The 13,630-nt window shown below is 45.1% G+C and overlaps 2 protein-coding genes across 2 annotated transcripts; both read left to right on the top strand.

Annotated features, from left to right (window-relative positions):
- Positions 1-442: 442 nt before the first annotated feature.
- Positions 443-2,986, top strand: or93a7 (olfactory receptor, family 93, subfamily A, member 7). Its single transcript, NM_001423405.3, is given in 1 exon segment — positions 443-2,986. A coding segment is annotated over 1 exon segment (969 nt). The 5' UTR covers positions 443-575; the 3' UTR covers positions 1,545-2,986.
- Positions 2,987-10,392: 7,406 nt separating this feature from the next.
- Positions 10,393-11,776, top strand: or93a5 (odorant receptor, family 93, subfamily A, member 5). Its single transcript, NM_001423397.2, is given in 1 exon segment — positions 10,393-11,776. A coding segment is annotated over 1 exon segment (948 nt). The 5' UTR covers positions 10,393-10,509; the 3' UTR covers positions 11,458-11,776.
- Positions 11,777-13,630: the final 1,854 nt, after the last annotated feature.

Genomic DNA, 13,630 nt, shown 5'->3' with positions numbered 1-13,630 from the left:
TAATCCTCTGGCCTGCCTGCCTGCATGCTAACCACTGTGCAGGTAGCAAGAACAAGGTCTCACACTTGGAGTTTTGCAAAATGTGATATCAGCGTCACCATAGACTTCCCCCTACAGTAAAGGACACATGTATTCAGGAGCCCTAATTTAGCATGCTGAATTCCCTGGCATTGGGTACAACGATTGTGACCATCATCTGGGGGCAGGAAACCACTGCATCAAAAATCCCTCAATTGCTAAAGAATGGTGGTTTGATTATTTGTTTTATTTAAGAATCAATATTCCAGGAGACTCACAAATATCCCAAAGGGAGTTTATTTTTCAGATAACACCTAAAGAAAGGCAACACACCCAGATCTCTACTGAAAACCAATGGGATTTAACATGCGTAAAATAATGATGTGAGGAACAATATATAAAGAGTGATGCTCCTACAGCATTTGGGGTCTTTCTCTCTCCCTGCCTTCAACAACATGCGAGCCTGGATTTTTCTACTGACAAGGATGTTGTAAATTGGGGAAATATTTTGTTACACCATCATCTGATGTATATCTCCATGTCTTACTTCTCTGAACATGTCTAATATTAATGGTTCTACATCTAACCTCACACAGACTCTATCACTGGTAGATCGAGATGCACCAGTGAAAACATTCTTGTGCGTGACTCCATGTGTTGTTTTTCTCTATGTCAATGGTGTCATGATGTTCACTTTGAGGAAAAAGACTGTTTTTCTGGAGACATCTCGCTATATTCTGTTTGCTCACATGCTTTGGCTTGATACGCTCCATCTTTTTATGAGTGTGGTGCTGTTTGTTTGTGCTGTTAGCAGGATTTTTATTTTTAAAAATATTTGTATCCTCCTTCTTGCGGCAGCACAATCTCTTTATCAGGTGGCATTACTGAATCTGGCTTTAATGTCACTGGAAAGATATGTGGCTATTTGCTTCCCTCTTAGTCATGCAAAAATCACCAGTTACAGAAGAACTAACATAGCCATTGCTGTGGTGTGGGTGATAGGTTTGATTCAATGTCTCTCTGAGATGATTATCTTCTATTCCATTGATTCTACAAACACAGTGATGAATTTGTTCTGCTCAAGAACTACTCTCTTCAGACTGCAGATCTATAAGAAACTTGAAATAGCTTTCACGTGTATATTTTTTGTGACCGTGTGTTTCATTATCATCTTTACTTATGCTTCTATAGCAGCTGTGGCTAAAACAGCCTCTGGTGATAAAGCATCAGCCAAAAAAGCCAATAAGACTGTTCTGTTACATCTAATACAGCTGGGTCTATGTGCTGCATCTATTTTAGTTGGAGTAATTCAAGAAGTCATCTATGTTTATACTGACTACATGACATCACTACATGTAATGTATTTTTGCTTTGTAGTGTTTATGATCTTCCCCAAATGTCTGAGTCCTCTTATATATGGCCTGAGGGACCAGGCCTTCAGCTGTTTATTTAAATACTACTTCACATTTGGTCTCAAAAAGCAAAACAAATGTAATACTGAGATTCATTTGGTAGGAGGAGGCTGAACAACTAGATATGTTACTGATGGCATAACCTGTTGAAATGTTAGGTTAGCTTCTAATTATATTTAAAGATCATGTTTCATGTTTATTTTTATTTTATGATGAAGTTACAAAATATCATTTTTCAGCATCTCCAAATGTAAGCTTGCCTATATGTGTCATACTGACATACTGTAGAAGATTCAGAATTGAAATGTCTGTTGATAGCATGTTGTGATCTTGCCAAGTACAATGCCATCCTTAAACAACCTCTATGTTGATCTTGGAACATCACGTTTGTTCAAAAATGTATCCATGCCTATTACCTAACCCTAAACCTGTAAATAATTCCCCAAAAGGGGAATAAAAGTTGGATAACACTCATGTAGTGCACAAACCTGAATGTATGCCTAAACTTAACATAAACAGTAAACATATCCCTTAAATCTGATTGGCTGATTGGAATGTTGTTCCAGGATCAACATAGATCTTAATCCTGGAGCATACTTGGTGAAATCAGGTTGGCGATTGAGATAATTATGATTGTGATTTCACATGTCTGCTTCATCTTATGAGAACTTCTGTTCAGTGATAAACAGTCACAAAATTTAAACGGGATGAAAAATGTTCCCACATTTTTTCGAATAAATGTACAGCAGTTACATTTTTGTTTACATATCCATTGTTTTTTCCTAAAAAATGTAAATGATTTTATATGCTTGTACAATGTATGTTTTATTTATTTTTGATATTATAGAGCCATTAAAAAATCTAATCTTCATTTCGCTCTTTAGAGTATACCCATTCTGCTATTCTGCTTTGTCTGTTTTGCAATGCATTTGTGCAGTCTTTTCATACAACAACAATGTTTTATTTGACTCCCCAGTTGGTTTTGGTGAAATTAGTTGTCAAGCTCCTACACCAGGGGTGTCCAAACTTTTTTGTATGAAGGGCCCAAAACTAAAGATTATTGAGAGCTGTGGGCCAAAAGTTAAAGTTGCCATAGGTACTTTTTATTTCATGTTTAAAATTAAATAGAAAACATTCAGTTAAATCGTATGATAACTTATTACAATAAAAAAACAGTGAAGTTCAATGCAGAATACAATAATCAAGCAGAATCTGCTTTTACTGTCATTTGCGCACTAATGTCTCTGCATTGTCCTCTATCCTTCAGGTGACAACTGTACGTACATTTGTAAGTACATTTAATAAAAAATCTGATTAACATTTAATTGAAACATTTCATGTTATTTTTTGTAGCTTAGCAATAAAAATACAAAAGAATGTTACATTAAATTGAAATTACAGTCTGTAAACCATAATTCGCCCTTAAATTGCATATTTTAGATAAAGTGCACCTAACATAAACACATTTAATGTGATATGGCCAAGTAAGGTTAATCCAAGTGCACACACACACACACACACGCACACCATTAACACCTGTTCTCTTTCGGGTGGGGAACTCTATTATAATGCTATTAGTGGATTTGATTTTAGAAAATCCACGTATGGGAGGATTCGGTTCAGAAGCCACTTGTCTGAAAGAGTATGAAACGGGCCAATGAATGCCAATGAATTGGCAGCGTAAGCTTGCGCACGTGTGCTTCATTGCCAATTAACTCCGCATATAAGCACAGGTGGAGCAAGCATTCGCTATCCTTTTCGCTTCAGAGACTTTCTGATCGAGTCGATGAGGGTTCCTCCTGCTGTGATCCAGCAATTCCGAGCGAACGAGAGCATTCTCCCGGTCCAGAGTGTGTACACGCAGCGGCAGACGGTCGAGCTGGGTTTCTCCCTTGCCTGGCGTTCTTTGGGTGTGGTCCTCCAGAGCGGTGGGTATAGAGTTGCAACTTCACAAAGAGAGCAACACAGTCGTGCAGCAAGTCCTTTTCAGGATGGCGCTCCAACTGTGCGTTTCTGGATGCGGTGGTTTCCTGTCCTCGCATGATGGGCACGGGCACTGCGTTGCATGCCTGGGGGGTCCAGCATGTTAATGTGGTGCTCGCGGGCTGTTCATGTCGTCATTGCGATGCCATGACTGTTGCGCAGTAAAGATTGTGGCAAGCCTTTGCAAAAGGACAAACCACCCCAGTTGTCCCCTGCTCTGCAGCGGGCACTCAGGCAGAACTGAGGGTTTCAGCGAGAGATAATCCGTCGCCGACGGGCCCGCGGACCTCCCGCTCCTCCAAGCGCTCCATCCAAGCTTCGGGCGGGGGAAGCGATCCGTCTAACAGATGGTAGCCCTTACGCTCGATGACACCGGAGACCAGACGTCCACCGCGGCATCGGAGGGTGGGCTTTCATTGTCCAATGATGATCCAGACGCGCTCGCCCCCTCCGGGCAGGTGAGCGCTGTCAAAACGGATCCTAAAACGGACATGTTAGCCGTGCTTTCCCGGGCTGCTTCGGCCGTGGGTTGGAGATGGTTTATCCCCCAGCTCTGCGGCCGGACCGACTAGATGGGTGCTACGTAGAGGACCAGAGGGCAAAGCCTTCAAAGCCTCTCGTTCCCTTCTTCCCGGCGGTGCACAGTAGGCTCACGCGGTCTTGAAGGGCACTTTTTTCTGTTCGTGCTGCATGTCCCTCCACCCTCACCACTCTTGACGGTGGAACGGCCAGAGGGTATGTGGCAATTCCTCAGGTTAAGGACGCGATTGCAGTCAATCTTTTTCCGCGTGGTTCCTCTTCTTGGCGGGGTCCGCCTCGTCTCCCATCCAAAGCCTGTAAGTTATCTGCCTCCCTCGGAGCTAGAGCTTACGAGGCTGCGGGCCAAGCTGCTTCCGCCTTGCATGCGATAGCCACCTACCAGCGCTACCAAGCGCAGGCGTTGGCCGAGCTGCACGAGGGTGGGTCCAACCCAGGCTTATGAGCTTCGCACCGCATCCAACTATGCTCTTCGGACCACTAAGTCCACTGCGTCTACGTTGGGGAGGACGATGTCCACACTAGTGGTCTAGGAGCGCCACCCCTGGCTAAAACTTGGCTGATATGCGCGAAGTCGACAAAGTCCGCTTTCTTGACTCCCCCATATCCCAAGCTGGCCTGTTTGGCGACACCGTCTGTGAACTCACCCAGGAATTCGAGGGGGTGAGAGAGCAGTCTGATGGGTGATGTCCTATCGGCGAGTCTGTAAGCCCGCTCCGCTCGGCGTACCATCCAAATCTGCTCCTCGCCCGCCTACAAGAGCTGCACCGTCCCCGCATACGCCTCTGGCGAAGCGAGTGCGTCGAGCACCTTGGAAGCAGGCAGCCCCCCCTGCCCAGAACGCCACTAAGTCCGGCAACGGACCGCGAAGCCTCCCTGGGACAGGCCATCTGGAGAAGAGGGAACTTGCTCTTTCCCCGCTGGAGGGCGGGGCCCCATTTCCAACGGCACTTTTTACTGCCATGAAAACATCAATAAAAGAGCACTTTTCCACTTCCCCGGATGTGACAGCGCGAAATCTGCCAGTCTCAGACGCTATGCTTTCTAGCTTGCAGGTTCGGTTTCGCCAGTGGCTCACGAGCGCTGGGAGGACTGTCTCCTTTCTCCCACCCCTCGAGCCTCCCCTCCGGAGCTCGGGTGCAGAGTGAGAGCAAATCTCTCACCCCCAGCTCTTCCGTGGGACCTGCGCGCTTCCCGGATCAGCACACCCACTCCACGCTGCCCCACTGCTGGTACGTCAACGATTGTAGCAATGAATCCATTAGCGAGAGCTCTGCCTGCCTTGTTAGCACGGGCCAGCCCTTTGCGGTGGCTCACACACACAATCAGACTCGACTATGCGATATAGTTTGAGAAACGGGCTCCCAAGTTCACGGGTGTGTATTCACCAGGGTCAGCCCCCTTGTCCGCCCCTGTCTTGCGAGAGGAAATTGCTGTCCTCCTGGCGAAGGATGCAATCGAGCCGCTCCCTCCAGCCGAGATAGACAGCGGGTTTTACAGCTTACACTTCATCGTGCCCAAAAGAGCGGTGGGTCATGGCCAATCCTAGATCTGCGCATTTTGAACCGCTGTCTGCACAAGCTGCCGTTCAGAATGCTCACGCAGAAGCGCATCCTCCTGTGCGTTCGTCCTCTGGGTTGGTCTGCAGCATTAGATCTGAAGGACGCATATTTCCATGTCTCCACTCTTCCTCGCCACCGTCAGTTCTGCGGTTTGCATTGAAGGTCGAGCTTGGCAATACAAAGTCCTCCCCTTCGGGCTCTCTCTGTCTCCGCAGGTCCTCACCAAGCCCGCGGAGGGTGCCTTAGCGCCCCTTCTGCTCGCGGGCATCCGCATACTCAATTATCTCGACGACTGGCTGATTTTTGCCCACTCTCGGAGCAATTGATTATGCACAGAGACAAAGTGCTCCGGCACTGCCACCTGTTGGGGTTTCAGATCAACCGAGAAAAGAGCAAACTCGCCCCCGTGCAGAGGATCTCTTCTCTAGGGCTGGAGCTGGACTCAGTCACCATGGCAGCTCGCCTCTCCGGAGAGCGCGCTCAGCTGATGCTGTACTGTCTAAGAGAGTTCGACAGTAAAATAGTGGTCACACTGAAACTATTTCAGAGGCTCCTGGGGCATATGGCATCCGCAGCTGCGTTACACCGCTCGGATTACTCTATATGAGACCACTCCAGCACTGGCTTCACGGTCGAGTCCCCAGACGCGCATGGCACGTGCACACACCGAGTCTCTGTTGATCTGTCGCCGCGCCCTAAGCCCTTGGAGCGACCCCTCATTCCTACAGGCCTGAGTGCCTCTAGGACAGGCGTCCAGTCTTGTCGTTTCAACAGACGCTTCCAACACGGGCTGGGGGGCTGTGCGTTGCGGGCATGCAGCTGCGGACCTGTGGAAAGTTGCATTGGCATATCGCCTGGAGCTGTTGGCAGTGTTCCTCGCTCTCCACCGTTTTTTTCCAGTGCTGGAGCAGCAACACGTGCTGGTCAGGACGGACAGCACGGCGGCGGTGGCGTATATCAACCGCTTGGGGGGTATTCGCTCTCGCCGCATGTCTCAGCTCGCCCGCCGTCTGCTCCTCTGGAGTCATCCGCGGCTGAAATCGCTGCATGCCATTCACATTCAGGCAAGCTCAACCGTGCTGCCAATGCGCTCTCACAGCAGCCTTACGTCCTGGAGAATGGAGACTCCATCCCCCGTGTCTGTTCAGCTGATATGGGCGCGATTCGGGGAAGCGCAGATCGATCTGTTGCTTCCCCCAAGATCGCTCATTGCCAGTTGTTCTTTTCCCTGACCGAGGGCTCTCGGCACGGATGCACTGGCTCACAGCTGACCTCGGGGCATGCGCAAATACGCGTTTCCCCCAGTGAGCCTGCTCGCGCAGTTACTGTGCAAGATCAGTGAGGTTGAGGAACAGGTTGCTGGTTGCGCCCCTCTGGCCCAACCTGGACCTGGATGTCAGAGCTCTCCCTCCTCGCGATAGCCCTCCCCAGGCAGTTTCCTTTGAGAGAGCACCTGCTCTCTCAGGGACAGGGCACCATCTGGCACCCTCGCCGATCTTTGGAACCTCCGGGTGGTCCTTAGACGCGAGGAAGACTTAGGTAACCTCCGATTATGGTCGCTAATACCGTCACTCGGGCTAGAGCCCCCTCCCCGAGCGCGCCTATGCCCTGATGTGGAGTCTATTCACTAAATGGTGTGTCTCGCAGAGAAGACCCCCGTAATTTGCCAGATCAGCATTGTGCTGTCTTTACGCCAAAAGAAGCTGGAGAGAAGGCTGTCGCCCTCCACACTCAAGGTTACATGGCTGCCATCTCCGCTCTCATGACGTGGTGGCTGGCAGCACCGTGGGAACGCATAACCTCATCATCCGGTTCCTCAGGGGCGCTAGGCGTATTAATCCACCCCGCCCCCCTCTCATGCCCTCTTAGGATCTCGCCCTCGTTACACGAGCCACGTCAGATCCCTTCGATCCTCGACTCAGTATCTTTCTGTCCCTGAAGACAGCTCTGCTGGTCGCGTTGATATGGATTAGAGGGTAGGGGACCCGGAGGCATTTTTCGGTCAGTGATTCGTGCCTGTATTTGGGCTGGCTTTCTCTCACATCCTGAGACCCCGCCCGCGATATGTGCCTAAGGTTCCTACCAATCCGTTTTAATACCAGGTAGTGAGCCTGCAAGCGCTGCCCCCGGAGGAGGCAGACCCAGCCCTTTCTTTATTTGTCCAGTTCGGGCCTTGCGTTTTATCTGGACCGCACTCAGAGTTTAGATCATCTGAGCAGCTCTTCGTCTGTTATGATGGTCGGCAGCAGGGAAGTGCCGTATCGAAATTTAAGATTATCCCACTGTATTGTGGATGCCATTCTCTTGCTTATCAAAGCCGAGGTGAGCCGTGTCCCCCAAGAGTGCATGCGCACTCCACTCGGAACATCGCATCCTCTTTGGGCGCGTGCACGCGGCGCTTCTCTAACAGACATCTGTAGAGCTGCGGGCTGGGCGAGACCCAACACATTTGCAAGGTTTTACAATCTGCAAGTGGAGCCGGTTTCCTCAAGGGTAATAGGTAACCCTTTGTTGATTGAGGAATCAATTCGGTAGGGTGTTGAAATACGCTTGCTGCGCCATTCTCCCTAACACGGAGATAGGTGCGCCTTTTTATCTGCCAGTAAAGTTCCCCGTCAGGTGAGCCCTGCAGATTCCTCCGTGGCCCCCAGCACTGACTTAGCGGAGGAGTCACTTGCTGGCCCACTACGTTGTAGGTCTGCCCGCTGGTCAGCCCACGTTTTGGGTATAGGTGCCTGCTATGCGTGATCCCCACTAGGTGATCCCATATGCCTATTCCGCCACGGTTCAGTCCCCCCTCTCGGGTGGACCCGTGTCTTCCCTCTCCGCTAACCACCTTCTTTATGCGCACTCCCCCTTCTTAGGGCTAGTCCTTATGTAATCTTGCCATCTTATCTCCCCCATTGGGTAGCAGATGGCCTCCACAGTATCCTTCCTATCGGGATTGGACGCTTCCCAACAAACTGTCGTATTTTCCTAGAATTATCTAGACACTCGCGACTTCCCAAAAAATATACCTAAATCCATAAAACTTCTGTTGAAGTGGGATAAGTTAGGGCCAGGGACACGTTGGAGGAACCTTCTCATCAATCACATCGACAAATTCATTGGTTTCTGCTCATTTACAAAACTCTTACTGGGAAAACTCCACTATATTTATAGTCACTTCTTAACCTTATATGTTCTTAATAAATATGTTGATGTTTTCTGGGCTCTAGTAGTCTTATTAACCTTTGTATATTCAAAGTTTGCTCTTCATTTGGTCGCTACAGCTGCAGATGCTTGGAATCATCGACAGCAGACCTTAAAGCTTAACACTTTCATTCCACTATCATCCTTAAAAAATTAAATCCAGTTAATAGTACAGGATCGCTGTGATTGATTTTAGTTTTTTTCTTGGTTCTATATGTTATTTATTGCATCTGTGAAATTGTTATTATATTGTGTTCCTGCTGCTTCATATATGCTTTTTATGTTGCCTCTTGATGAGGTCATCATTGTAAATGAGAACTGGTTCTCAATTAATTATCTGGTTAAATAAAGGTTTTTATAGATGGGAGGAGAACTTGTGACCATGACAGGGAAGAAATCTATGTTGCCAAGATTTAGGGAGTGAGGAATGGTCTATAAAGAGATGCCTCTGTGGCGATGACAAAGTAAGAGAATGCCAAAACTGGGGTAGAGACCACTGTGCCAGTGCTGGCGGCTGTTACACATCTGGAGTAAGCATCATGGGAGGCCATATGAGGCCTTTGTGTCTGTGTAAAGACAAGAGGCCCCCTGTAGGCAAGGTGAGGGAATCAGAAATGGCTTTTGCGGAAGATGCCTCATTGGCTATGACAGGAGAAAAACACCAGTAACTGTTGGTGGAGGAATGGACTACATGTCGCCATTGTAGAAGCCTTCACCACAATGTGTACAGAAGAGCTTCAGGACACTAGATAGGAAACACTAAAATGCAATGTAGTGGCTGCTGAAATTTCAGCTTTACCATCAAAGCACTAAATTATTTTAAAAATATATATTAAAATATGTAGCACCTAAAAGTTGTATTAGACAGTGCTATTGTGCATCTTATGTGGTACACCAAAGAGCCAAGCAGCAAAAAGAAGTGATACATTAGAAGAAATTCTTGTTTAATTGCCTGGACCGAACCTAAGTTTGATTGTTCCGCCTTGCCACCTTCTCTGTTGGTTTGTGTTCACACTGTCTAATTTCTCTCTAAACCCTGGTACGCTTGTGTCATCAAGCTGCTAGCTGACGAACACGAAAGCAAATCGCTAAAATGGAAAGATATCCACACATTATGGTCATTCTGCTTTTACTGAATGGACATACACTTTATTTAAACTCTTTATAATATTATAAAGGTTCAGAACATCAGGCGATGTCTGCAGAAGCTGTTTTTGAAGGAGACAAGCAAACTGTGATTGTCCTAGCTCAGTCACGCTTGTCACCATGGTACCTTACGTGATACACAGACACACACACACACACGAATAAACATTATGGAAACAACAGTTTGTTGTACTGTTGGTGGTTTACTTTCGTTATTTGCTACGATTGCATTCATACCAGAAGTGAACCAGTTTGCACAAACCAAACACCAGACCACCTCTTTCAGGCGGACTTGGGTTACGGTTCATGGTTCAGAAGGCAAATTCACACTAGCTATACATAAGTACTCTGACGTCAAATGAACCCGGGTGCTGACCAAAAGTGCTAGTGTGAAAGCGTCGTTAAAGGGGTGGTCGATCAAATATTTCAAAGGCTATGTGGCATGCACTGTATGTCTTCATGCTTTGTTTTTGATACACACAGACAAACCACCCTCTGGGATTTAGTCTGACAGTATTTAAAATATGATGGTCCACTATTTAACATCAGCAGCCTCCAGCAACTGCAGCACATACTGTATATTTGCAGATTGAACTATATTCAGTGGTCTAAAACACCATCTGTGTTTAATATGATCTTCATGTTTTACACTTCTGAAAATGTCTCATTTGAATGAATCTACATCTAAATTAACTCAGAGACTGATGGAACAATTTGCACCAGTGAGAACATTTTTAATTGTAACACCATGTGTTCTTTTCCTCTATGTCAACGCTGTTATGATCTTCACTTTAAGAAAAAAGACTGTTTTCCAGCAGACATCTCGCTATATTCTGTTCGGTCAGATGCTTTGGGTTGATACTCTCAATCTCTTTATGAGTGTGGTGATGTATGTGTGTGCAGCTAGTGGGATTTTAATTATGAAAAATGTTTGTCTTCTTCTTCTCGTTTCTGCAACAGCTCTCTATCAGATCTCTACTTTAAATCTGTCATTAATGTCACTGGAGAGATACGTGGCCATCTGTTTTCCTCTCAGACATGCAGAATTGACCAGTTTTGAAAGAACTCGCTTGGCTATTGGTGTTGTCTGTATCATAAGTATGATTCAGCCTCTGTCTGAGACTATTATTTTTTATTGCATTGATACTACAAACATAGCAATGCATTTGTTCTGTTCAAGAACGACTCTATTTAGGCTGCAGATCTACAATAAACTCGATATAGCTTTCACTAGTATGTTATTTGTGTTAGTATCTGTTGTTATTATCTTTACTTATGCATCTATAACAGCTGTAGCTAAAACAGCTGCTTGTGATAAGATGTCAGCTAAAAAAGCTAATAAGACTGTTCTTCTGCATCTACTACAGCTGGGTCTTGGTGTAACATCCATTTTATTTGGAGTTGTCCAAGAAGTCATTTATGTTAATGCTGACTTTGTGACTGCAATGAATGTAATGTATGTAGGCTTTATAGTGTTTTTAATTTTCCCCAAATGTCTTTGTCCTCTTATATATGGAATGAGAGACCAGGCCTTCAGCTGTTTATTTATATATTACTTTACATTTTGTAAAGGTGGTACAGTTAAACCAGCTACCACAGAAAATTAGAGAATTTAGTCTGAATTTGTTTCAGACTAAAAAACTAACATGTTGCACATGGTTATATGGCAAAAAAATTTGTAATTGCTAAATTTGGTTTGTCTTTACACTGTTTCTGGCATTGAAACATGAACATGGTTTTCATTTAGACTGTAATAACTTTGTGCACTTTGTGTTGAACAATAATTTTTTGCAGACTTGCTTCATAGTGAAACGCTCATTTAGAAGACAACAAAGTAAATTGTTTTGTAAAATTAAGTGTTTATTCATTGTGGTCAAAAACTGATAGCATCTACTCAGCATAACACCTATACATTGACTTTCGAGGGGGCTTTTTTAGTAGATTGTGTAATACATATGCTTGCCTTTGTAATCCAAATTTAAATTTAAATTCAATTGCATTTTATTTGCTAATAATAAACTTAAATTTTCATAATTTTTTTAGGATAATGGTTGGAAATTCACATATCACAGCAAAGCTTATCATACTATAAAAAAATACTATCAAAAACTGCATTTCATAATGCGCCCCTCAGTTTCAAGCATCAGAGTTTGTGTGAGGGGCATCTCCACATGTATTGGAGACAATAATGAGCTAAAATAGCAGTATATTAGTTATGGATTGTCTGTTGGGCAAGGTTAAATTTGAATTGGCGTTTAAGCGTGCTCCCCCACACCACTGCAAAGGAGTGGGTGTGGTTTATTCATTCATTTTCTTTTCGGCTTAGTCCCTTTATTAATTTGGGGTCGCCACAGCGGAATGAACTGCCAACTTATCCAGTATATGTTTTATGCAAAGGATGCCCTTCCAGCTGAAACCCATCTCTGGGAAACATCCAAACACATTTATACACTACGGACAATTTAGCCTACCCAATTCACATGTACCTCATGTTTTTGGACTCTGTGGGAAACCGGAGCACCTGGAGGAAACCCACACAAAGCAGGGAGAACATGCAAACGCTAACTGACCCAGCCGAGGCTCAAACCAGAGATCTTCTTGCTGTGAGGCGACAGCACTAGCTACTGCGCCACTGCATCGGCGGGTGTGATTTAAATTTTCTATTCCTTTATTTGTATTTTAGTGGTTAGTCACTGTTGTCAGGTGTACGGTTAAGCATTTAGAATTAAGTTAACTTGTAGGGTTGTAGGCAGTTAGGGTTAAGCTAACTTCTGTATAATATCAGTCAGTATAATAGGGAAGTTTCACAGAGAACCAGAGTAACCTAATGTTCTTTTTCAAACAACGCTCGCTATCTCATTAGGGGAATGATATAGATCACTTCTTTATCTCATATTTTCCAAAGCCACAGAACAGACTCGAAAGAAAGATAACCTTTCAACTTTTCAAAGGACACACAATAAAACCACATAAGCCAATAGAAAGCATAAGTAAGGCATAATAAAAATCCTGAAGCAGAACAGTTGTAAGAGGAATCATTAACCTTCGGAACAAAAGCCAGGTTTGTCAGCAGTGTAACCTTGTCATAATCCATAATCTAATATTTTCATACAGTAACTAGCCCAGATACTTTTTGGCAGCAGAGATCCTTTTTCTGTCTCATTGTCATGATCCCCAGCGGATTGTCCACCAGCACTGTACACCTCACATCAGCACCTCACCCAGACCACGTATACCACATGTTCATGAACCTGACTCTGATTACACAGATACTTGCAACCAATTTACAACCTTATAAGAGCAGCTCAGTCACCCTTAATCTCGTTACTGTCACATACATTTCTGATCATTTTCCATGTCCCTTGCCTTGCCTGTTTTTGATTTTGAACAGTTTCACGTTTGATGATTGTTTGCTGACTTCCTCAACCTATTGCCTATACTTTGAATTTTCTCTTTTGGATTACCCCTGATGCTTGTGTTTGTACCTGTTTGACTTCTGCTTGTTTGGTCATTCTCAATAATAATTTGACCTTTCCTAATAATTATTTGCATTTGAATATCCACCTCTATTGCAACATTCTACCAGACCTGTCCATGCTGAGCTCCAAGAGTGGCCTGGGCGACCTACGGAAGCCACTCCATCTTCCTCCTATACTTTCTCTTTTGGATTACCCCTGATGTTTGTGTTTGTACCTGTTTGACTTCTGCTTGTTTGACCATTCTCAGTAAAGCTGTGTTTGGATTTCCACCTCTATTGCAATGCTCTCCTATGTTACACCC

This window comes from Danio rerio, chromosome 21 (genome assembly GCF_052040795.2).
Source record: "Danio rerio strain M-AB ecotype USA chromosome 21, GRCz13ab, whole genome shotgun sequence".
Lineage (NCBI taxonomy): Eukaryota > Metazoa > Chordata > Actinopteri > Cypriniformes > Danionidae > Danio > Danio rerio.
Note: the sequence above shows the minus strand (reverse complement) of the source record. Positions and strands in the feature narration are given on the sequence as shown.